A 25,534-nucleotide genomic window follows, 5' to 3' on the forward strand; every position below is an offset into this window, starting at 1 on the left:
TTTAACAAAAGTGTCTGTAATTAACTTTCTTTTACTACCAAATATGAAAGTAAACGAGTTTTAAATTTGGCCTAAAAACAAAACGGATTTTGACAGATTTCTACAAGTCTTTTTTTATTATCTTACCTACTGTCTGATTAAAATGAATTTTTACTACTGATTAGAATAACGAGTTTAAATTTAAAGGTTTAAACTGATGTCTGAATAAAACGGATTTTTACTCAGGGTTGCCACAAAATAGTATATTGTGCAACAAGTACAGAAAGAAGCTGCTTTCCGACGAGTGCAAAGTTTGCTGCTCCGAGCGAAGCGAGGGCAGTAATTTGCACGAAGTTGGAAAATCTTCTTTCGTACGTGTTGCACACAGTACTTTGTGCAACACCTGTTGACCGAAAAAAGTAATTTTTATACTTTTCTAATCAATAAATATAGTTTTATGTTGATTATAGTGTATATTATACTGTTTACAGAAAAGTGTGCAGGAAAGTACACTTTCCTGCACAGTGTGCGGAAAAGTAATCAAAAGTGTGCAGGAAAGTACACTTTCCTGCACACTTTTAAATGTGCACACCGAAAAAAATGCCTAGGACCCGTATACCAGAAATTGACTAGGTTTCCTAGTTACGAGAGGAGCCAACTATAGAATCCTGGTCAAAGTAATAAGATTCAAGCATAGTTAAAGTGACCAGGAAAATTAGTCGATGTAATCAGGAAAAAATAGTCAAATTGACTACGAGAATAATATTAGATTTACACTGTGTATCATAATTATTTGAAATTGCTAATCAAATTCTTATTATCAAATAAAAGAGAAAAACTAATTAAAAGAAAAAAATTAATTATCGTATTTGAACATATTTATATTTGACTTTGTATTTATATTCCTTGGAATTAATTTAAACTTATGAAATAAATATTTGACTCAGGGGGGACGCGAACACCTGAACCTAACGAATACGCACTTTGAAACCCGGAACGATAACCACTACACTAAACACGACTTGGTATTTTAATTTTTTAATAGACACTAGATTTTCGAGTCAAAATACTATACTTAATCAGATGATGTTTTATACATTTCGAGTACACAATTTTATACACTTGGCAAAAACTATTTATTTTTAATTATTTATGCCATTCAAATGAAAATAAATTTAAATACACAAATTATTGCAAAGGTAAATTTTCAAACACACTGCGCGATTAAAATAGTAAAAATGTTGTCACCATGTGCGTAAAAATTTTAACGATTTATATTGAAACCTAACCAAAAAAGTCTGAAAGAATTGACTAATATAATTAAATAGTTTACTTTCTAAAACACGGACTATCTATATTTCCAGAGGTTCCGAGAAACCAGCAATTTTGATGTATGTAAGAACTCCATTTTATGTACAAAAAATAGACGCGAGTAATGATAAAAAATCGTTTTACGAAATCACGATAAATGACGCGAAAGATATAGAGGTAAACACTGTCAAAACAGAAGCAGACGCGTGCGCATTATGGAAATAGGCAAAATTACTAAAATCCTAGTCAATTTGACTAGGATTTGCAGGGTTGTTTTTGTCAGGCTTGAATTTGTTGAATCAACCTAGCGATCCTAACCATAATGATTAGGAATCCTTATTACTTTTACTAGGTTAAGATTAACTATAGAGTCATAGTTAATAATACCATCGAGATTTTTTTCGGTGTATCATAATTTGTATAGTTTTGAAACTAGAAATTTTAAATAGGCAAAAGTGCCGGATTTAAACTGGAAATTAATTTATTGTTATCTATCACATTGAACTATTGCAAATTTTGGTGTAAATGCAAAATTTTATCAGCATAAAAACCACAAAAAACTTTACATAAACGATGTATACAAATGTCAAAACATTGTCATAACCTCTTTTGAGTTCTATTCCTCGCGTTCGCGTTCCTTGCATTTTACGAGCGATCACGAGTGCTTCCGATTATAATTCGGCTTAGCCATTACATTTTACATATGTGTGCAGCCTCACCGATTTAGGCAATATATCCCGAGTCGAAATTTAGACCCTACTTAGCCTCTGAAAATGTAGGGCTTATTCAGGTTTAGCAGTCGTAAAGTAGGGTCTGATTTCAATACAATTATTAAAAACTAGACCCTCCTTTGACTCCCAAAATAGGCTGAAATTTGCCAATCTTCCATTTGGAGAAGCAAAGGAGGGTCTACTTCTAAGAAACCTATACCGTACTTTTAAACCTCGTAGACCCTACTTTCATACTCCTAGACCCTACAATTAGAAAAAGAAAAATTTGAAGATTTGCTCAGATTCAATTGAAGCACTTGGGATGAGTAAAAGTGGAATTTTATGTGTTTTATAGCGTCTATATACACGAAGTGTATATAGACGCTATAAAACACATCAGTATTTATGAATTTGGAGTACTTTTTGCATTTGCAGTGTTTCAAGTAATGCATTAAAAAATAATTCAAAATTTTCTTTTAGAATGTAGGGTCTAGGAGTATGAAAGTAGGGTCTACGAGGTTTAAAAGTACGGTATAGGTTTCTTAGAAGTAGACCCTACTTTGCTTCTCCAAATGGAAGATTGGCAAATTTCCGCCTGTTTTGGGAGTCAAAGTAGGGTCTAATTGTATTAGAATTAGACCCTACTTTACTACTCCTAACACTCAATAGACCCTGAAAATTCAGGGTGAAAGTAGGGCTTAAATTTCGACTCGGGTATATAGCCAACCACCTAAGCTTAAGACTTTTGGCCGCGAGGGGTAAGACTTTCAAAGGAAAGAGCGATTTGCATTACGTGGGTACTCTCAGTTTCTCTCTGTTATTACTTTTGAAAATAATTGAATTTCTGCAATCGCATTTGTAACTTTCTTAAAAATTCAAAAAATTTAATTTTTTTCAGTACTTTTAATAAAAATACCTGACTTCCCTGACTTGTAGCAACGCTGTTACTACTGATTATAGATTTTGCGAGTCATAATTTACTGTCTGACCAAAATATGCCAATACTACTGATAAAAGACTGACACTACTTTCTTTAACACCAAAAACCTAAAAGGCCAAATTATAATAATTTCTGCCTATAATACACTCGTACTACTGATATCACGTTCGGTTAAAGTTACGTTTTACTTTAATTGACCTTTAAAAAAAAATTCTCAACTACCCATTGTCTGATACTAACAGACCTTTACTACTGATTTCCTAGAATTCGATGAAATTAAGATCTGCAGCGATTGTTTGTGAACCTTTCTATTGCGATTGTAGTTAAAGATAAGCCTTAACTACTGCGAATTCACTTTTCGTCTGACTGAACAGAATTGAGAGCAGAATTGAAATTCGACTCAGTAAGGACAATTTTGCAATTGTGTCATGATTACCCCGTCGATTCGGGACCGGGATGGGGAGAAGCGATGAGGTAGGTCTGGACATAGAACGGAAGAGAGGTCGTCGAGAGGTTTACTGTACCATCACAAGTAGCACTTTAAATCGGACGTGTACTCTCATATACGAAAATCCGATACAATTAGGCTAGCATGAATTTCAACTTGATTTTCTGAGTATGCGTGTATTAAACGACGATTAACGTCTCTACTGATAAAACTCTTCAAAATATACGTGTGTGTGTGTGTTTGTGTAGTATAATTAATTTGGATAGAAAAAAGTCAGTCAGTGAATTAGTCCTACACTGATTCAATTATATATTTCTACTAATCATATAGTCAACTACTCATAGTAATTAGTAATTTACTACTAAAAATTAGACAAAACTGCTACTAATTTAATTGAACGAATTCATTAAATGAATCCGCATTACAGTCAACTTTTATTATTTTCAAAGTATATTTTGGTACGCTCGAAGTACATTTTACTAATTTTTACAGAAATATACTTTGGTCGTCGCAAATTTTACTTTAACAAATAGTAAAAACTAAAAATTGCCAAAAATGCACAGAATTTTCAGTCAGTATCAGTTTTACTTTCAAAGTAGTAAAAGTTACGTTATTCATTTTCTCCTTGTATTACTGTTCTATAATTATTATTATTATTATTATTATTATTATTTTTCGTATTTATATTTATATTCATATTCATTATATGTACACATATTTTATTAAAAAAAAATCCACTACAATTTGGACATTAATTAAATTCAATAATTTTAAGAGAAAATTTCGTCACAAACATCTGTTACCTACAAATTATTATTATTATTATTACTATATTTCTCGTTTATTTATAATTAAAATTTAATATATAAAATGGAAATATAATATTTTGTTTAGAGAATTCATATATCTATATGTTTATGTACATGAGGGTAAAAAAAGAGGAAAATATTATTGAAAGATAATGATACGAGAATTTGTGGTTGGAAATATCGTAATTATAACTGACGAGAGTATCATTATTAAATTATATCTCGCTCTTTAATCGATAGCAAAATTAGGTGAAATATCCATTACATATATATACATATATTTCTATTTAATATCAAATTGTTAATATATTCTTTATCATATTTATAACGCAATTAGTTTAATTATTTAAACATTTAATTTACAATTAATTATTAAATTATTATAACTATAATTGTTATAATATTTATATTATGTTGGCTCAATTAGGATAAACGTAAAAATAATAGATTTATAGAATAAAAATTTTAGTTAAAAACATTAAAAAATTAAATTTTTGAGAAGTTACAAATGATTGAAGAAATTCAATTACTTTCAAAAGTAATAAAATTCTTCGCAGAAATTTAATTATGTTGAAAAGTTTAAAAAAATCCTTGTCACAATTTCAATTATTTTTGAAAGTAATAAAATTCTTTTCCGAAACTCAATTATTTCAACAATTTTAATAAAATTTTTGTCAAAATTTTAATTATTTTCAAAAGTTCTCCTCAATTCAATGATTTTCAATATGTACTATTTTTTATAAAGTTTTACAAAAAAATTCAATTATTAGAAAAAAATTTAATAAAATTCGATATAATTGATTTATTAGAATTTAATAATTAGTTTTAATACATTTTTAATTAGGTACTGTTTTAAAAAGAATTTAGTTATTTTAAAATTTTTTAATAAATTCCTTCGTAACAATTCAATTTTTTTTTTAAATAATAAAATTCTTCTACGAAATTCAATTATTTTCAAAAAATTTTAATAAAATTCTTGGCAAACTTTCAATTAATTTAAAAATTTTTCCTTAATTCAATGATTTTCAAAATCTACTATTTTAATACAATTTTTCCAAAAGAATTTAATTATTTTTATAAAAATTTTAATAAAACTCTAGGAAAACAATTAATTATTTTCATAAATAACAAAATTTTCACAGAATTTCAATTCTTTACAATTTTTTTATAAATTTCTTCGCAATAATTCAATTATTTTTATAAATAATAAAATTCTCTTTCAGAAATTCAATTATTTACATAAATAATAAAACCTATCGCATAATTTAATTATTTTTAAAACAATTTTAATCGAATTCCTCGAAAAATTCAATTATTCTTGAAAATTTTACTAAAATTTGTCGAAAGAATTTAATTATTTAAAAATTTTGAAGAAGTTACAGTAACAATTTTCTTATAATATAAAATAATAATTTTATCACTCGGTTATCTTTAATTATTATGAAACATGAAGAAAGCAATTACTTTCTTCTGCGTACTCGATTTCTTCATGTTTTATAATAATTTTCTTATAAGTTATTGAATTTCAAAGAGTTTGAATTTAAAATTTTTGAAAATCCTAATTCTTATGAAAAAATAATAATGATTAAATATTTATTTAAAAATGAAGTTATTGATGTTTTCGAATAATTATAAAATTGAAGATAAATTCGTAAATAATTGTAATAGAACATGTTTTTAGTATCTAATCATTTTGACAGTGAATCAAAATATTCTTTAGAGTCAGGGAAAAATTAGAAAATTTTATTTAGAATTCAGGGAAAAAAGTCAGAGAAAAACAAAATTAAATTCTTGTGGCAACCCTGTTTACAGTTTTAGTATTTTGACTCGCATTTGCATAACAAAATAAACAAAAATTAAAAATAAAATTTATATTTTTTTCTTATAAGTACTATAACAAAAATTTACTTTGATTATTAAATTTATAGTCAATTTAGTAAATAAATAATAAACTGTTTACATCTACCCCGAAAGTTTGAAATTTGGGGTAAATGTAAACAGTCAGTTTTATGCGTTTAAGGCTGATTAATATTTTCTGTACCCCATAAAATGTTTCTAGTCAAGTGCAGTGGCAGATGCAGACAAGATTTTTCGAGGAGCCATCCATTAAAAAAAATCAATATAATGTTATCTCTTTCTATCTCATAGGAATATTTTACTCTTGGGGGGGGGCAAGCACCCGTGCCCCCCCTGGATCCGCCACTGGTTAAGTGAAGTAACAAGTTCATGCAAAAGAATTTCGTTAGTTTTAAAGAAAAAAAAACTTGCATTTTAGGTGAAAAATATAAATTCTGTTTCCATTTACCCCAAATGACCATAATTATAGTTTAATTTGTAGTTAATTAAAATAAATATTACTAATCAAAGAAATTAGGCAATTTGAAGCAGGGGGTGAAAATAATATAGCGAGAAACTTTGAACAAATTGAATTTTCGAGATTGGATAACGGGTGAAATTGAAAATTTGGACAAATGCAGTGACATGACGGTGGAAAATTAACATTTGATTATAAATTAGTGTTTGTCTAGCCGCTCAAGATGTACATGTTCTCCCATTTGCAATGGTGTATACAGTTAATTGCAAACTCACGTGCAATTGTTATTCATATGCAGTGGCGCGAATATTCATGTAAGCTCGCGCAAAGGGAACTAAATTCATATACATAGTTTCGAAGAGAAAGGAGGGGTCAATGAACTGTCAAAGTTCCTTGGGAGTTGAAGGCTTACCACTATGGTTTACCTTGTCCGGCTAATATCATAAAATCAACGCAACTATATACATATATGTATAGCGAGCGTACAAAATTCACTTCTCCCTCTCTCTCCCTCTCACTCACTCACTCTGCATATAACAAGGATACAGTCTACACTCCATCCATCTCTCAACCACACGTGGACTGTCACCATCCAATTAACCTCACTAATCTGGCAAAGGTTGATGTCACCGAATAATCTACAGCATTACCAGATCCTTACGAGCCTTCCTAATCTAATTGTTCTCGATACTTGACTCGCAGCCAGTTGCCAAATTGGTTCAATAATAATTCGGACCGAATAATTTCATTAATGGCTTCCAAATGTTAATATTTAATATGCTTCTAAATGGTTTCTATAAATTATTATTTACACTGCTATTTAATTATCCTACCAATTTTCATGATTAATTTTATAGTTCGTTAAGGGGAGACCCCACCTTTATTTTGACCCCTTTAAAATAAAATTATTAAACGAGGTAATATTTTTTTTCTTGCATCATTTTTAACCTGAAAACATATAAGATGGTCAAAAATGTTTAATTTTTAAAGAGGTTAGAATTTTTTTCTTTTGACCTATTGCATATTATTGCAAATCCACACGGAAAAAATAAGTCGCGGAAATTTTCCTCGACTTTGTTGAAGACTCTCGGATTTAGTGGAAAGTGTTTTAAAAATCATATTCACAGTTTTTGAAGAAATAGACTACATTTGAAGAAACTTTCCGCGACTGTCGAAGAAAATGAAGACTCCACGCGCATGTAACCGATTCCGCCACAGTCGCGGAAAATTACAAACCTGAATTTACTCTACAGCGTTCTAATTTTTAATTGACAGTCGCGGAAATTATTTAGAATTTTTTAATGTATATATTAATATCGACACATTGAATAATAAAAATAATAATAATCTTGACAATCAATTGTCATAAATTGTTAAAAAAAAATGTTAAAAAACAGTGTTTATTGGTTTTAACGCGCGCAACTTTTGTGCGCACCATTTTCCGCGACTCGTCGACGAAAGCTTCTATGAAGTGTTAGAATAATTCCGAGACTGTTTTCCGCTACTAGGTTTCTAGAAAGTCCTCGACTTTTTTTGGAGAATTTCTGCTAAAATCGTAGAACATTTCTAAAAGTCTATAAAAGATTCGTTCATATCCGAGAGTCTTCGATTAGTCGCTGAAAATTTCTGCGACTATTTTTTTCCGTGCATGCGAGAAGTTGTTTAGAATGGTAAAATATGCATGGAAAAAAATTTTCGTTAAAAAAAATTAAAAACTGTAAGAGAAGATCGATTTTTAATATTCAAATTTTTAAATTTTGCCGAAATTTCGGAAGTTCCCTAGTAGAAATTTGTCCTAGTTATTATAAAGGAACTGTCCAGTTGCGCTTGAAATTGTCTAGTTACTTTACAAGCCAACTGGCTAATAACTGGAATGGAGTGTCACGCTTTTTTCATCAAGTTATTATCTAGCCCAACTTTATAAATTCTGGTCAACGGTTCTGTAGAAAAACTAGACAAATTAATTCTTTGAAATACTAAAAATTTGTTTAATATTAAGATTTACTGTAGTTAACACATTTATTTCATGCAATTAATATAAAATTTCTATTTAGCACCAAAGAAATTCAATAAAAAATATTTTTGGAAAATTTCTGTATGCATTATAATATATATGTACATAATAAATGGAATAGAATAAAAAATTATATAATATTTTATATTTTTAATTAATTAGTTGAATTATTATATAAAAATAATATTGGTTATGACAACGTTTATTGTGAAAGATTGGTAGTAATTACAATAATTGTATTAGTGTAATGAGCAAAGTCACGATACATTCTATGGCGTGGGTTTTCTTTTTTTGAAACTGAATATGTGTGTGTGAGTGTCAGTGTATACTATTTTGTATATTGAACTATAGGTGTCTCTTAATGCGTGTTGCATAATTTGAATTACAGATAAATACAACAAATAATGTAAATAGTAAATTATTACATGTAATTTTCTACATTACTTTTTGATTTTTAATTCAATTAAAAAAAATTCTAAATTCGAATATTAATAAATTAATTAAATTTAATTAAATTTAATTTAAATTAATTAAATTAATTAAATTTAATTAAATTAATTAAATTTAATTAAATTTAATTTAAATTAATTAAATTAATTAAATTTAATTAAATTAAATTTAAATTAATTAAATTAATTAATTAATTTATTAATTAATTATTATTAATTAATTATTATTATTATTATTATTATTATTAATTATTTATTAATTTAATTTATTAATTAATTAATTAATTTAATTTAATTTAAATTTAATTTAATTAAATTTTTAATTAATAACAAATTAAAATGAAAAGTTTTAAAATATTGGAAAGAATAAGAACAAATTTATCTCTAGGAAATAATCGGTCGAGCTGTCTAGTTATTAGACATTATTGCAGTGTCATCGACACGACAAACTTAGAACTACAATTTCTAGGAGTACTTTAAAGTAACGTTAAAAAAACTAGACAGAAGTTATGTCTAGCCAATATCAAATTCAACTTGAATCTTTCACGAAGAGCGTTGGTCAGTATCTTTACAGTTATTTACCAGTCCGCCTAGAATCAGCGTCCGTGACAAAAATGTAAGCTTTCAATTGAGATAGATTAGAAAAAAATTTTAAAAATCGATTTTTAAATATATTGAAATTAAGAATTTGACCTTGAATTTTAGGGTCAAATTAAAAGAAAACAAATTTTTTTTCATCACCAACCTGTAGCTCGTGAAAAACCGTTTAAAAATCACTATTCATACTTTTAATTTGATTAATTTTACCCATCATAGACTTAAATCGAATCAGTTTTGAAAAAGTTTAACCTTTTAATATGAAGAAAACTTTGATCATATGCAAAATGACTAAATAAACAATTTTTGTAAGTTTCAAATTTTTTTCTTGAAAACTGATATTTGTTCTTCCAGAAGATACGAATAACAATAATATTAAAAAATTCTTTAATGTTTAATTTTCTGAAGGTCTGCATACCTGTAAACAACCTCCTTAAATCGAAAAAAGGTAGGTATTTTCAAAACAGACAAAATTTTGAAACTCCATAACTCAAAAAATATTTTATCAAATATTAATAGTAAGATTTTAGCAAAGTTTCGAGAAAATTCATTTTTTGGCCTGGGCAATTGAGGAATTTTGCCCCATATATTTTTTGTTTTTTTATTTCCTTAAACACTTTTGTTAAATTTTATCAAAATTTAATAATATCAGGAGTTAAGGTATGTTTTTCTCCAACAATATTTGTATTCTTAAATTTTTAGTAATCAGTAGTGAAAATTCGTTTTAGACTGACAATAATTAAATTAAGACTTGTAAAACATGTCATTGGTAGAAAACATCCATTTAAGTCAGACAATAGTTTAAACTCGTTTACTTTCAGATTGTGTAGTAAAAGGAAGACAATTACAGATACTTTTGTTAAATTCTCACAAAATTAAATAATAGCAGTAGCAAAAGACCGTTTTAGAAACACGATATTTTTTTTGTTTGAATTTTTAGACATCAGTAATAGTAAACAGTAGTAAAAATTCGTTTTAGTCGGACAGTAGTTAAGATGATTAAATTAAAACTTAAAAAAAATGGCATCAGTAGTAAACATTTGCTTTAGTCAGACAAAATAAACTTAATTTCTTTCAGATTGAGAAGAAAAAGAAAGTTAATTGCAGGCCCTTTGATTTAATTTTAGCAAAATTTGTTAATAGTAGTAATAAAAGAACGTTTAAGTCAGACAGTTTTTTTTCTTTTAAAATTTTAGTAATCTAATAAGTAGTAAAAATTACTTGTAGTCAGACAATAGTTAAGATAATAAAAATATGACTTGAAAAACTTGTTATCAGTAGTAAAAATCCGTCTTAGACAAAAGAATAACTCGTTTACTTTCATATTTTCATAAGAGAGAATTAATTACAAACACTTTTGTTAAATTCCCCCAAAATTTGATACTAGTATTAGTAAAAGTCTGTTTTATTTAACCAATTTTCGAATTTTTACTAATCAGTAGTAAAAATTCGTTACAGTCACACATTAAATTAAAATTTTTAAAACATGTGATAAGTAGTAAAAGTTCGTTTTAGTCAGTCAATTTTCGAATTTGTATTAATCAGTAATATAAATTCGTTTAAGTCAGACAATTTGTGAATTTTTAATAAGCAGTAGTAGTAATCAGGAGTCAAAATTCGTATTAGTTAGATAATAGTTTAAACTCGTTTACTTTCAAATTGAGTAGTAACAGAAATTGTTTCGTCGAATGAACCCAAATTTTAGGTTTTTAATCAAATAAAGTTTATTTAACTAAAATAAATCTTTATTTAATTAAAAAAAATGTGAGGTTCAGTTTAGTAATTTTTTCGTTTAAGACTTTAAAAAAATAATTTGATTTTTTGAAGCAAGTAACATGATTGGTTAAAACACTTTTTCTAAAATTACCAAATTCAGACAAAAAACGAATCAAAAGTATTGCTAAGTAATGTTTTGATCCGTTTTTTGTCTCAATTTTGATATTCTTAGAAAAACTGTGAATACAATTTATTTGAAATAGAAAAATAATTAGATTCAAGTAATATTTATTTGATAATAAACAAAAAACCAGTTATTTGAATCAAATAAAATTTTCCCCAACCAACCTTCACAAAACTGAATAAAATCGCATTAAAATTTAAAGACTTATCCTACTACTAATGGATTACAAAATTAATTAGTGCGACTATATATAGAAAATTAATTAGCTCTAATTATATACATAAAACAAAATAAATATATATAAAATATTAGAGGAGAAATGATGAGAAAATTTTGTTTGTGAGAATTTCGATATAGCGAACGGTGTGTACTTTGATAAGATTTGTGGAGAAATGTTCTACCTGGAAATACCTGTGCGAATTTTGTTCGCCAGGAGCATGTTTGAGGGGACTTGGGAACACGCACGTCCTCAGTGAGCGCTTTTGAACATATACACACACAAATATATATCTATACATATACACCATGACCTAGATTCGATGAAGGATGATTTATATGCGACAAGGTTTCCCCCCAGGATCCAAAAGCGAGAGGAGCGGATTATTTGTCACCCTCAAAAATTTTTCTAGAAGGATTATTTATGAAACTCCTGTAGATTTATTCACACATTTTAACCAATGCGTGTTTATAAATATACAGAATACCTGTGCGAGGAATAAATTGACCAAAAATAAATTCTTATTTTCATCCATAACGAAATGTATAGTACAAGTATCACACACGTTTCTTTCGATATTTCCCGACAGAAGAGACAATTTCCCATCTCTTTTCGTATACATTTTCACTTTATTAACATTTTCCTTCTTTACTTTTTCACTAAAAAATTACTAAATACTATATTTATAATTAGACGATATTTATAATTTATTATAAATTTGTTTGTACAATACTATATTCTTATCTACTTTAGTTAATAAATAAAAAATTATTTTCCTATTCATTAAATATTATTATTATTAGAAATATTTATTAATATTTAAAATTTTTAAAATATTTATTAGCACAAACATTTAATATAGTTAAATATAAACGAGGAAGCAGAATAGAAATTAGCACAAAATGAGCAAAAAAATATTTAGAGAAAAATTCCACCCCAAACAAACATGGAACGCATTTGTTTTTGTTTGTTTTTTTTAAATAAGTGCATATGGTGGGTAATTAGAAAAAGTATATTTACATTTAATGAATGTCTCCCTGACCAGGAAAGCAGAGTAAACTCGGAATCATTAGTAACGCACTAATGACTGTTAATTTCTGCTAAAAGGGTTCATGTTAAAATCAAAGACTGCTGAATGCATGAACGTAGTTCGTTTAAGCATAATAGTGCACTTAGAATAAATTAACACCTTTTCAAGCAAAGCTTCCTACGAATTTTGCTTTCACGGCACGAAAGCTTAAATTTAATTTTGAGTCAAGCGAAATCCAACCTACACATTTTTTTTTCTTCTTTTTGAATAATTAATTGCTATAACACGAAATAGTTGGAAAACGAGGTGACAAGCATCTAAATTGCCGAAAAAACAGGTGATTATCCAAACACATATTAAAGGGGGGATGAAAGGAGAAATTTACTTTCACTTGAGGTAAAAACTGTCGGAATGGAACTTGAGTTTTAAAATTCTGTTACTGTAAACAACTCGTTGAATCTGGTTTTAAAATTTTAACTGACTGACTTTTTCCTTTCAAAACAGTCATTTTTTTTAAATATCATTCCTATGGTTTTCTAAGAATATCAAATTGAGACGAAAAATGAATCAAAACGTTGACTCGCAACACTTTTGATTCGATTTTTGTCTCACTAATTTTAGTATTTTTGTTACTACTCAATCTAAAAGTAAATTTCTATTGATATAAATCAAAATTACTTACTTCAAAAAATAAATAGTATATTAGGCAACAAGAGGAGAAAGGCAGCCATTTCTTTACGGTGATTTTTGTGACACGAGTGGAGGTCGAGGGCGCCGTAGGCGCCCCGAGACCGGAACGAGTGTCACAAAAATCATCGTAAAGAAATTGGCTGCCTTTATTCTCGTGTTACTTACGATATTTTTTATTCCTAATGCACAAAAGCGGCGATTTCAGATAGCAGACGACAGGGAGTAAAAGTCATTCACTTGTTCGATTTGTATGAAAATGGCGGCCGATTTCTCCCTTGGGCAAGAAAAATGCATGTGAACAGCTAATTTTCTTGCCCTTGGGAGAACACGGCCGCCATTTTCATACGGTCGAAGAAATGAATGACTTTCCTCCCTGTCGGCTGCTATCAGAAAGCGCCGTTTTTGTGCATGTGGGATAAAAATTATTTTCTTAAAACTTCAAAACGAAAAAATTATTAAATAAAAATCAAACATGTACTCAAATTAAATAAAGATTTATTTTAGTTAAATAAAATTTATTTGATGAAAAACCTAAAATTTGGGTTCATTCAACGAAATAATTTCTGTTACTACTCAATCTGAAAGTAAACGAGTTTTAAACTATTGCCTGACTAAAAAGGATTTTTACTACTGATGACAGGTTCTACAAGTCTTAATATAATTATCTTAACTAATGGCTGACTAAAACGAATTTTAACTACTGACGCTATCTGCTACAAGTTATTATTTAATTATATTAACTATTGTCTGACTAAAACGAACTTTTACTACTTATTACTAAAAATTGAAGAATAAAAATTTTGTTGGAGAAAAACGGACTTTTACTAATACTATATTATCAAATGTTTAGAGAATTCAAGAAATATTTTATTTTTATTTTCTTTGCTATTGTCTGACAAAATAATTTTTATTACTGATTACTAAAAATTCAAAAATAAAATTAATGTCTGACTAAAACGGACTTTCACTTACACTACTTTCTTTAACATCGAAAATAAAATCATTTCTGCCTGACTACACGGAGAAAAATGGATAGTCAATTTATTATCTAGATAATCATGGGTGATGATCTTGGATACTCAACTATAGGACAACCATCTACACTGAGAAAACTGGAGAGTCAAATTCGGAGGTTCAAAAAGTGTATATGTTTCCTTTGCTTATGAAGAGAGTTAAATAGTCCTTCTAAAATAAATTTTGAATTGATAATGGAAATCTACTTGTATATTCTCTCCCATTATATCTGAGGGTTAAAAGTTGCGCAGAAAATGTGTACGATCTGATGCGCGCGAAATTATTTTTCTGACATTTTATGTATTTAATTTAGGGGTTAGGTTGCCATATTTATTCATTTCGCGCCGGATAAGGAAGGGATTTCTCAAGATGGTTAATTTGTCCCTCTGTTAGAGAAATGGCACGAATATCTGTCAATGGTGAATTTGAACATTTAGATTGTTATCCAATAGCTAACTCTCAAATATCAACGATTTGTCCCTCCAGATGTTTAGTCCAATACTCCAGTTTTCTCAGTGTTAATAAAAAATAACTTTAAAATTATCAGTTCTCAAAATCACTTTTAATCAATTTCTCGTCTTTTCCGATTTCAAAGTATTTTTTTATAATTTATTTTAGAATTATTAAAACTTTTGCACATCCCCGAGTCGAAATTTAGACCCTACTTAGCCTCTGAAAATGTAGGGCTTATTCAGGTTTAGCAGTCGTAAAGTAGGGTCTGATTTCAATACAATTTTTAAAAACTAGACCCTCCTTTGACTCCCAAAACAGGCTGAAATTTGCCAATCTTCCATTTGGAGAAGCAAAGGAGGGTCTACTTCTAAGAAACCTATACCGTACTTTTATACCTCGTAGACCCTACTTTCATACTCCTAGACCCTACAATTAGAAAAAGAAAAATTTGAAGATTTGCTCAGATTCAATTGAAGCACTTGGGATGAGTAAAAGTGGAATTTTATGTGTTTTATGAATTTGGAGTACTTTTTGCATTTGCAGTGTTTCAAGTAATGCATTAAAAAATAATTCAAATTTTTCTTTTTCTAATTGTAGGGTCTAGGAGTATGAAAGTAGGGTCTACGAGGTTTAAAAGTACGGTATAGGTTTTTTTAGAAGTAGACCCTCCTTTGCTTCTCCAAATGGAAGATTGGCAAATTTCCGCCTGTTTTGGGAGTCAAAGTAGGGTCTAATTGTATTAGAATTAGACCCTACTTTACTACTTCTAACACTCAATAGACCCTGAAAATTCAGGGTGAAAGTAGGGCTTAAATTTCGACTCGGGTCACTGCTCTTCTTTATTATATTTTAGAGTTATTCACAAAAAACTAGCTTAATTTATTTAATATTTTAAGAGAAAAGTGGTCGAAAAAATTAACATTGATTTCTGTAACAGTCACATGCTGTTAACGTATTTACAGTTTTTTGACAGAAAAGTAAGACAAAAATGTATAAAAATGATAAACAGAATCTTCTTTACTTACTAAATAAAACATTTATGAAAAATATTTGATTTTTTCAAGTGCACAAAATAGCCCCATGGAATCCTGGTTTTTCAGTTTTTTCCACTTTTCTCTTAAAATAATGAATAAAAAGTTAGCGCATTACGTATGTATCATCACAACACAATTGACAACAAATATCTAACTCAGTTTATGAGACACATTAAAACTCTACACGGAAAAAATAAGTCGCGGAAATTTTCCTCGACTTTGTTGAAGACTCTCGGATTTAGTGGAAAGTGTTTTAAAAATCATATTCACAGTTTTTGAAGAAATAGACTACATTTGAAGAAACTTTCCGCGACTGTCGAAGAAAATGAAGACTCCACGCGCATGTAACCGATTCCGCCACAGTCGCGGAAAATTACAAACCTGAATTTACTCTACAGCGTTCTAATTTTTAATTGACAGTCGCGGAAATTATTTAGAATTTTTTAATGTATATATTAATATCGACACATTGAATAATAAAAATAATAATAATCTTGACAATCAATTGTCATAAATTGTTAAAAAAAAAGTTAAAAAAACAGTGTTTATTGGTTTTAACGCGCGCAACTTTTGTGCGCACCATTTTCCGCGACTCGTCGACGAAACCTTCTATGAAGTGTTAGAATAATTCCGAGACTGTTTTCCGCTACTAGGTTTCTAGAAAGTCCTCGACTTTTTTTGGAGAATTTCTGCTAAAATCGTAGAACATTTCTAAAAGTCTATAAAAGATTCGTTCATATCCGAGAGTCTTCGATTAGTCGCTGAAAATTTCTGCGACTATTTTTTTCCGTGTAGAAGATCTGGTACAATTTTTCCGAACTTTTAAAATTTTTTAAACAAATTTTCCGTTTTTAGGAATTTTTTTCTCTTAATTGACAAAGAATTAAATAATAACATTTAGTGCTTTCTATTGTCATGTAATCAAACTTTCATTTTACAAAATAGCAGATTAAAATAATTCATTTTAATAATTTTTTTCATTAAAAAACTCGCGTGCACAAAATAGCCCCAGTTGACGGTATTTTTAAAAATTTTCCTCAATTCAATAATTTCTATAATATATAAAATTATTCAAAAGAATTTAATTATAAAAAATTTTATTGAAATTCTGCGCAAACATTTAATTATATTCATAAAATAATTAAAATTTCACAAGGAATTCAATTATTTTCATAAATAATAAAATTTTTTAAGGAATTCAATTATTATTTTCATAAAAAATAATTTAAAATTCTAGAAAATAATAATTGAATTAAAATGATGAAAATAATTTTGGTAAAGTTACAGTAACAATATTCTTATAATGTAAAATAATGATTTTATCTCTCGGTCATCTATAATTTATTAGAAAACATGAAGAAATCGATCACTCCGAGTCTTCGACTCGGAGCAATTGATATCTTCATGTTTTATAAACAATACTTTTATAAGTTGTTTAATTTAAAAAAGGTTTGAATTTTGAATTTTTGAATGTCTTAATTCCTGTGGAAAATCCTGTTCCAAAGTTGAGATTAAAATATAAATTGTGCAAATCTTTTTCTTCTTTTTCTAAAACAAAATAATAATTTTCTTAAAAAAATTGTGATTCAAAAAAAAAATAATGGAAAATAAATAAATTTTCTATTTCTTAATCACAGTTGTTTAATAATTTTCTAATTTTTTTAGAAGTAAAGAACAAAAATAATTTCAATTTAACAAAACATAATATTTAACAAAATTGTAGTCCTTCAATGAAAAGAAGTGAACAAAATTCTGATGATTTCTATTTTCTATATAAAGTTAACAAAAAACAAAAGTATAAACAAAAGACAACTTCAGAGTGTGAGGGACAGAAAAAGTGAATAAAAGAATGAAAGAACATTCAAATTAATATAGTTAATTAATTAATTAATTAATTAATTACTAAAAATTCAAGAATAAAAATATTGTATTTAAGTATCAAAGTTTGCTAAAATTTAACAAAAGTGCCTGTAATTGAATTCTTTTCCCATTCAAGCTGAAAGTAAACTAGTTCAAATTCAAACTGTCTGCTATTTTTTTGTTGATTTTAGTTTAAGTAGTAAAATTTGTTATGGTCAGACAAGAAAATTTAATTTTTGAATTATTGTTAGTAGAAAACACTAAAATTCTGTACACTGTAGTATTTAGTATTTTTTCTAACACACGTAAACGGAAAGTACAACCACTTCATAAAAAATTTTAACGACAATAGTGTTTTCAACCGAAAGTTTATTATAATAATAGTATAATTTTTTAAAATGATTAATTATTAAAAATTAAAAATTAACAATTTTAACAATAACAATAAACAACAATTCAACAATTTAAACAAATTAAAAAACAACAATTTAACAATTTTAACAATTTAACAATTTTCAATAAAACATATATTTAGCAGTAAATAAAGATACATTTTATCTTTACATTGTTATTAAAATATATTACATGTGATTTTGGACGACAGGGAGGTAAAGTACTTTTCTCTCCCCGCTATGACGTCAGAGGGAGGTAAAGTAACATTCCCTCCCTCTCGTCGGAAAAGACATACTTTCCACCCTCTACACAGGTAAGAAATGATGTACTTTCCGTGCGTGTGTTAGAAAAAATTCTTTTACTCAGACACGTTGATCAAATTCTCGCAAAATTTGTTAACAGTAGTAATAAAAATCCTTTTTAGTCAGACAATATTTTTATTCTTGATGTTTCAGTAGATTAGAGTGGGGGGTGGAATTTTTGGTAAATTATTAATGTTTTGTGTTAGTTTTTTGAGTTTGTCCATTGCGATAAATAATGTATTTTTTAATTAACTCAGAAAGTGTATGAGCACTTTATTTTCACGTCATTCGCTTGGCAGTTCGTTTAATTTCACTGCAGGAGTTTATGTGCACAGTTGTAACATTGCGCTTGGTCACTTTCAACTTCCTTGCACACATACATACACACTCACTCACTCACTCACTCTGAGAATATTCCCTATTCAATTCGCAAGTAACCAGTAAAGCACTCTCTCGTTCCGTGGAAAATGACGGCGTCGCTTCTTTCTCTCGGTTGCCTTTTTTCGTGAGGCAGGGAAAAATAAAAATCGCATCTTCCGTAATTACCGACTTGAAACCACGTTAGCAACCTCGTTTACGGTTCTTTGTAAAAATGGAACGAAAGCTCGGGAGCAAAAAATCTATTGCTCACTCATACATCCCGCGAACTTACTTCAATATAAAATTATAAGTTTTAATCAATATCGCCCTCTTTTCTTTTTTGCAAAAACAAAAGGAAAAATTATTTTTCGCAAAATCTGTTGTTTTTTGAAAGTCGAATTTATTTCTACTGTTGGAGTTATTTAAAATAAGACTTTTTTTTAAAGAATTTTCTCTTTTTTATTGACTAAAACTATTTTTTCTGCCTTAAACTTGATCCGAGAGGTGTATTTACCAAATTTTCTGTATAAATAAACAATCAGTAGTAGTTAGATATTTGGCTGACTAAAATAAATTTGTACTATTTGTTTTCTACAGCGACAAGAAAATTTCGAATTTTTGTAATTTCAAGTATCAGTAGTAAAAGATCGACATTAGTCAGCCATTTGTTACCGATTCTAGTTGCAGTAGTAGAAATTTGTTATAGTGAAACAACTAAATTTTTAATTTTCAATTATTATTCCATTAAACTTTTTCAAAAAAATTAATTCTACAGAATTGTTAGTTAAAAGTACGAAAAACAATAATTTAATTCTACAAGAAATCAATTATTTAAATACAAAAATTATTAATATTGTATGTTTCTTAAAAAATTTCTTTTACGAAAAATTGTATTAACAACTTTTGAAAATATTTAATTTCTTTTAAGGAATTTAATTTAATTATTAAAAATTTAGTTTAATTTATTTGATTTCAATTTATTATTTCTAACGAATCCTTATTTTTTTCTCATCTTTGACTCAATAATTGTATGTCTGAATGATACTGAGATATTAATACTTTACTGTACACATGTGTCGTTAGCATAGTGGTTAGAGCGTTAGTCTGTTAGTCCGTAGGTCGTAGGTTCGATTCCCCTCGTCAGCAATTTTGTTTATTTTCATAGGTTTGCGATATTTCTAGATTCCAATCGTTAGGTACTAAAATATGAAAATCTAATGCACACTTACTGTAATTGTTTATTATTTAATTTTTAAATGTTATAAACAATTTTTTTCTACTTCATTTACTATATCCATTGTTAGTCTCCACCTTTAATACAATTTCTTTAAGAAGAGAAATATTTTATGAATAATAACTATTTATTAATATTATTCACCACTTTGTTGTTAAATTATTTATAATTATTAATTTTCGACTAATTAATAACAATACGGCATTTATTGCGGCAATATTCTCAGCCAGCACTGGTCCAGTGCTGCGCCAGCGCTGTCTGGCAGCACTGGCAGGCAGTACTTCGCCAGTGTTAGACAGCGTTATCATCCCAGAGTTATGCCAGTGCTGTCTATCAGCGTAGCTGCCAGTCCTGCCAGTGCTGGCGCAGTACTCCGCCAGTTGTAAATTTCCTATTGGGACGGGGTGAAATAGCCATGGTGCAAAAAAGCCATTTGACTTTTATTTGAAAACTATTAAACCGATTTATCATCTATTTAGAATATAAATACTATCAGTTAATACGCAACATTTGATACTAGTTTGGATGTTGTACCTTTATTAATATAATTTTTATTGTAATTTTAATTTTTGAGTTGCTCTGCGTATAATATTTCGATGAACTTTTCGAACATATTACAACCTGTTTAAGTGAACGGGTAATAAAAGTAAATATTTGTACATAAGGAGAAAACTATACTCAAAACGTATACAATGTTAATTTTTGGAAATTGAACTGAATTTAAAATTTATTTTAGCTTTTAGAAAAACTGGTCTTGGGGGTGAAAAAGCCAGGGACAAAAATCCGTTGAATATTATGTGAAATTCATTTGTTTTCTACTTAAACTAACCTTCTAATTTTACAAAATTTTCGCGTGTTTACTTAATAAAATTAATTAAACACGACGAAAAAATAGTATAAAGTGCGTTAAAAATAAACAACGAAAAATCGGTTGCAACAAAATATGGCATCTGTGGTGAAATTTAAGGAAGACTTTAAAAAAAGGTACAAAAACTTGGCAGTGTAAATCAAAAACAGGTAAACTTAACATAATATTCAATTTTCCTTATTGCTAAAAGCTCTTTAAAATTTATTAAAATATTTTAAAAATAAGATTATTTGTCATGTAAATAAAGGAAAACTATAAAAATACCAAAATTAATAACATATTTTGATAAAATCGCGAGGTGGCTTTCTCCCCCCACCAGGTGGTACAAAAAAGCCATTTGCAGAGGTTTCGTAAAACTCTTATAACTTAGTCCTTTCATGGGATAAAAAATATTTCCTTCAAGAATATTCAAGCTTAATAACTAAACTTTCAATGCCAATTGAAAATTTGAGAAATAAATTTTAAATTCAGATTTTATAAATTAAAATGTAAAAATGTGGCTATTTCACCCCGTTCTACTCTAATCAAAATTTTTGACAATAATTTAATTCTTGAGAAGAATTTTTTTCATTAAAAATCCTTAAAATAATTGATTTTATGGGGAGAATTTTGTTGGTTATCAAGATAATTGAATTCTTTTGCAGAATTACTTAAAAATTATTGAAAATAATTGATTTCCTGTGACGAAAAAAATAGGGTACGTTTAGGGGCCAAAATTAAAAAAAGGGGACTTTTAGGTAAATAGGGGACAGACTGTGAAGCCTGCTAGTTGCATTGACAGTTTCTAGTGTAGTAAAATTTCCATGGAGAAGTGAATGAAAAGGAGGAATAATAAGAATTGAAGAGAATTGCAACTTATGCAAAATTAATTGATAGGAAGTAAACTGTTATCTGTTTTTGACAATAGAATTTGTAGTTGAGTAGACCACATCACATCAGTATGTGAATGGAGTCTCATAATTAGTTATTAATGGCCTCGTACATCACCTGTTAGGAATAGAGGTACGTTTGTGCAGCTCACTCGCGTATATCAGTCTTTAGGGAGAGGCGCGTCGTAATACTCGTTACCGTAATGATGGATAATCTAGCTGGCTTAGCTCACCGTCTCAGACCTGCTCCCGTTGAGATAGCGAATTAAATACACCAGTAGACACTTCCAGTATATACCCGCACAGTGTGAATTATCAGCGAGAGACTCTACTTGGAGAATATCACTAACCGGCGTATAACGGGTTTAATGGCCCAACCAGAACACTATATATAAATTCATTTACTAAACTGATGCTGCATTCCCTTTCCAACTTGCTTTCCTTCAAGTATGCAAGATTAGAAAGTGAAATCACTCCTTTTTATTTATTTATCCAAAATATCATTCTGCTCAAATAAAATTACCATTAAAAATTTTTTTTGTATAATTTAGAACTTTTCTATATTATTTTTTTTTATTCTCCACATTCATTTTCGCACAATTTATAAAAAATTTAGACTTAATTGTCCGACTATATTAGTCTTATACTACTGATATCACATTCAATAAAGATTACGTCTAACTTTCATTGATTTCTACAAAAAAATTCTCAATTATCCACTGTTTAATCCTAACAGACCTTTACTACTAATACTAATTTCCTAGAATTCGATCAAGTTTATATCTATTGCGATTATTTATTCACATTCTGTAACAATTACTTCTTAAGTACCTCAATTTTATCCTTTTATGGAAAGAGGCAAAACTGGGTTAGAATTTTGCAAAATTTCTTTTGCAAACTTTCTCAATTAAAATTTTTTTATTGAATATTAAATTTTTGTTTCCACGCATTATTAAATTTTCAATTAACTAAATAATTTCCTGTGAAGTTCTCTTTGAAGTCAAAGTATGTGTGGGTGGGTGAGTGTGTGTATATTAATAATTTAATGTGTTCGAAAGTTAAGTTAGCTGTGACTAATCTCTGATGGTGTTAAAGGATCAAGATCTTACCGGGGAGTAATTTTGCGCAGGGAAATGTTAGAGGAGAATATTTTTAGAAGCAAACTTTAATGTGGATTTAGATTTGCGCTAACTTGGTAAATCGCACAAAGTTCAACGTAAATTCTCAAGCGACGCGACGTCCCGTTGCGGTTTAACTGCATCACAGCTTGGGAAACAACTTTAGTTGATGTTGAGTAGATTTGCAAATGATTCAATTCGTATACATTCGAAATTGAGTTAAAGCGCAACCAAATATCATTAAATATTTAATTATATGTTTATTCAAAAATGGTTAATTGAATTTTCATTATTAATTTCATTCTTATTATCTGAAAATCAAATCTAAAGTTATTCGAAAATTGTTAATTGAATTTTTATTATTCATTTCATTCTTATTATCTGAAAATCTGTTGTTAATAGGGTAATGTATTTAGTTCAACGGAATAAAGTAAACAAAAAATTCAAATTTTAACAAGGTTTTGATATTTTTCCAGTACTTTTGATATTTCCTGACATTTTCTCTGGTCAAATTCATTTTTTGACTTTTCGGTGAATTTTCCGATTTTCCTGACTTGTGGAAAGACCGAAAACTGCACGTTTTTTCCTTTTTTCAAATAATATTCATAACCATAATTTTATTCAACGCGGTGTTTAAAACACAATTTTAGTTCAACTTAAATTTATGTGTTTATCTTTCAGTATATTATAATACGAAAAGAAATATTTGCACTCTCTGCGATAAATTCCCTGCATTTTAGAGATAAAAATTGAAAAGAGCTTTTCTAATTTTAAAAAAATACAAGCCATCATCTTGTAGTTTATTATTTAGTGTAAGAAATTTTTTTCCTTTTGCAATGAAACCCCTCCCCCCCCAAAAAATGAAAAACAATGGAGCAATTCATTACGAAGTGATTTTCATATACTAGGAAATTCAAATTAGTGTAAATAATTGATGATTCTAAAAATGCATTTACGCCACCGGGCACATATTTTGAACTGGAGGCGAAACAAGCTGTGCTTTGTCGGCCCGTAATTAACAACACTTTTAATGAATTTGTTCCGGCAAATTACGCAACCAGTCATATACCACAAATTCCACCTGCCTCTGAGAGTTGAATTTAAAAAAAAAATTGCCCTTTTACATTCAAATATTTTCACCTATTATAAATCACCCAAACTCGTGTAACGCTAATTAAAAACAAATCGTTGAAAAAAAATAATTTAAAACAACAAATGCCAATTATACACAATTACGAGAACATGAAAAATTCCGTTGAAGTTGAAAATAAAATACGAGAAAATTCTTTTTTAAATTTTCTTCTTAATTTTTTAGCGAAGATTTTCTTTTTGTACAATCTAATAAAAATTTGGAATAATTTAATAAAAAACCATTTTTAAGTTTGGAGTGAATTTTCGAAAAAATTTTCTACTTGAAAATAGGCTTTTTGAATTCATATTTCGTTGAATGATTAAAATACGTCATTCAACTATTGGTAAATAATTTTTCTTTTTAACGAAAGTGTAGCTCGAAATAATTAATTTCACCAAAGGAAAAAATTTTAGGAAAATATTGAGAGCAATGCTCACTGATATCGTAAACGAAATGTCTTTAAAACTAATGTAAAATACTATGTTTTTCGACTCACCCTGAAATTCCTTCCTGGCCGAACTGACAGACGTGACGATATTTGCCACGTGACCGAGCACCGTCGCGAAGAGAAGCAATCCGAAGAGAAGTTGAGCTATCACAAACAGATATTCTCCTTTGCTTCTTGGTCTGAAAATTGCAAAATTATTTCAAAATCGTTAAGTCTTTTTCTGTAAATATTAGATACTTTTTGGATAATAATAATCAGATTAGTGTTAAATTTTAATAATAATTAAATTGTTCCTCTGGGGATGAGCCAAAACTATTTTTCTACTCTCCCCTGTAAAGAAAAGAAAAACATTGTAGAATTTTAAAATAATTAAATGTTTTGGGTCAAAATTCGTGAAGTGGGCAACTAATTTTCAGTTGGTCAATAAGTTTTCATAAAATTTATGTTTTTCTGTTTGAAATAATAAATAAAAAATACAAGTTGAACAGTTTTGCAAAATTCGTTTTTTTGTTGTACATATTGTTAAACAAACTTTTTTGCATGAATTTAGAAAAGTTTTTTTTTTAATAAAGTAATAGGTAAAATTTAATGATTTTTGGTATGGTTATATAAAAATAACACGATTTTTGATTAACATTTTTCATTTTAAAATTTAACGTAATTTGATAAAATTATAAACAATTTATTTAAACAAATGAAAATAAATGCAACTTCTCGATCTGTTATTTTATTTTTCAAAATTGAATAGGTATTGTTCCTTATTTAATGCCCAAGTATTACCAAAAAGAAAAAATTGGTATTTTACATTTGTTCAAAAGAAATAAATAATTATGTTAATAATAATAAGCATTAAAAAATCATAAAATCTTAAAAATATTTTTTTTAGCTTCATTAATTAACAAAATTAATTAAAAAACCTATTTAAATAATGTTTGAGTGTTTCTGATGTATGAAAAAAGTATAACAATTTATTAAATTGTTTAAACAATTAATTGTTGTTATTTTTTTAAATCTGCACTTAGGGCTGGAAATTTCTAGTTT

At 28.1% G+C, this 25,534-nt stretch overlaps 1 protein-coding gene across 3 annotated transcripts in view; it reads right to left on the reverse strand.

The window, feature by feature from the left end:
* LOC122509866 (cyclic nucleotide-gated cation channel alpha-3) overlaps nt 1-25,534 on the reverse strand; it is a 400,219-nt gene that overhangs the window by 198,533 nt on the left and 176,152 nt on the right. For all 3 annotated transcript variants that reach the window (XM_043624160.1, XM_043624159.1, XM_043624158.1), the window contains exon 8: nt 24,542-24,672. In XM_043624160.1, coding sequence (XP_043480095.1) covers nt 24,542-24,672 — 131 coding nt within the window. The remainder of the gene's footprint in view (nt 1-24,541; nt 24,673-25,534) is intronic.

Source organism: Leptopilina heterotoma, unplaced genomic scaffold (assembly GCF_015476425.1).
Source record: "Leptopilina heterotoma isolate Lh14 unplaced genomic scaffold, ASM1547642v1 Lhet_63, whole genome shotgun sequence".
Lineage (NCBI taxonomy): Eukaryota > Metazoa > Arthropoda > Insecta > Hymenoptera > Figitidae > Leptopilina > Leptopilina heterotoma.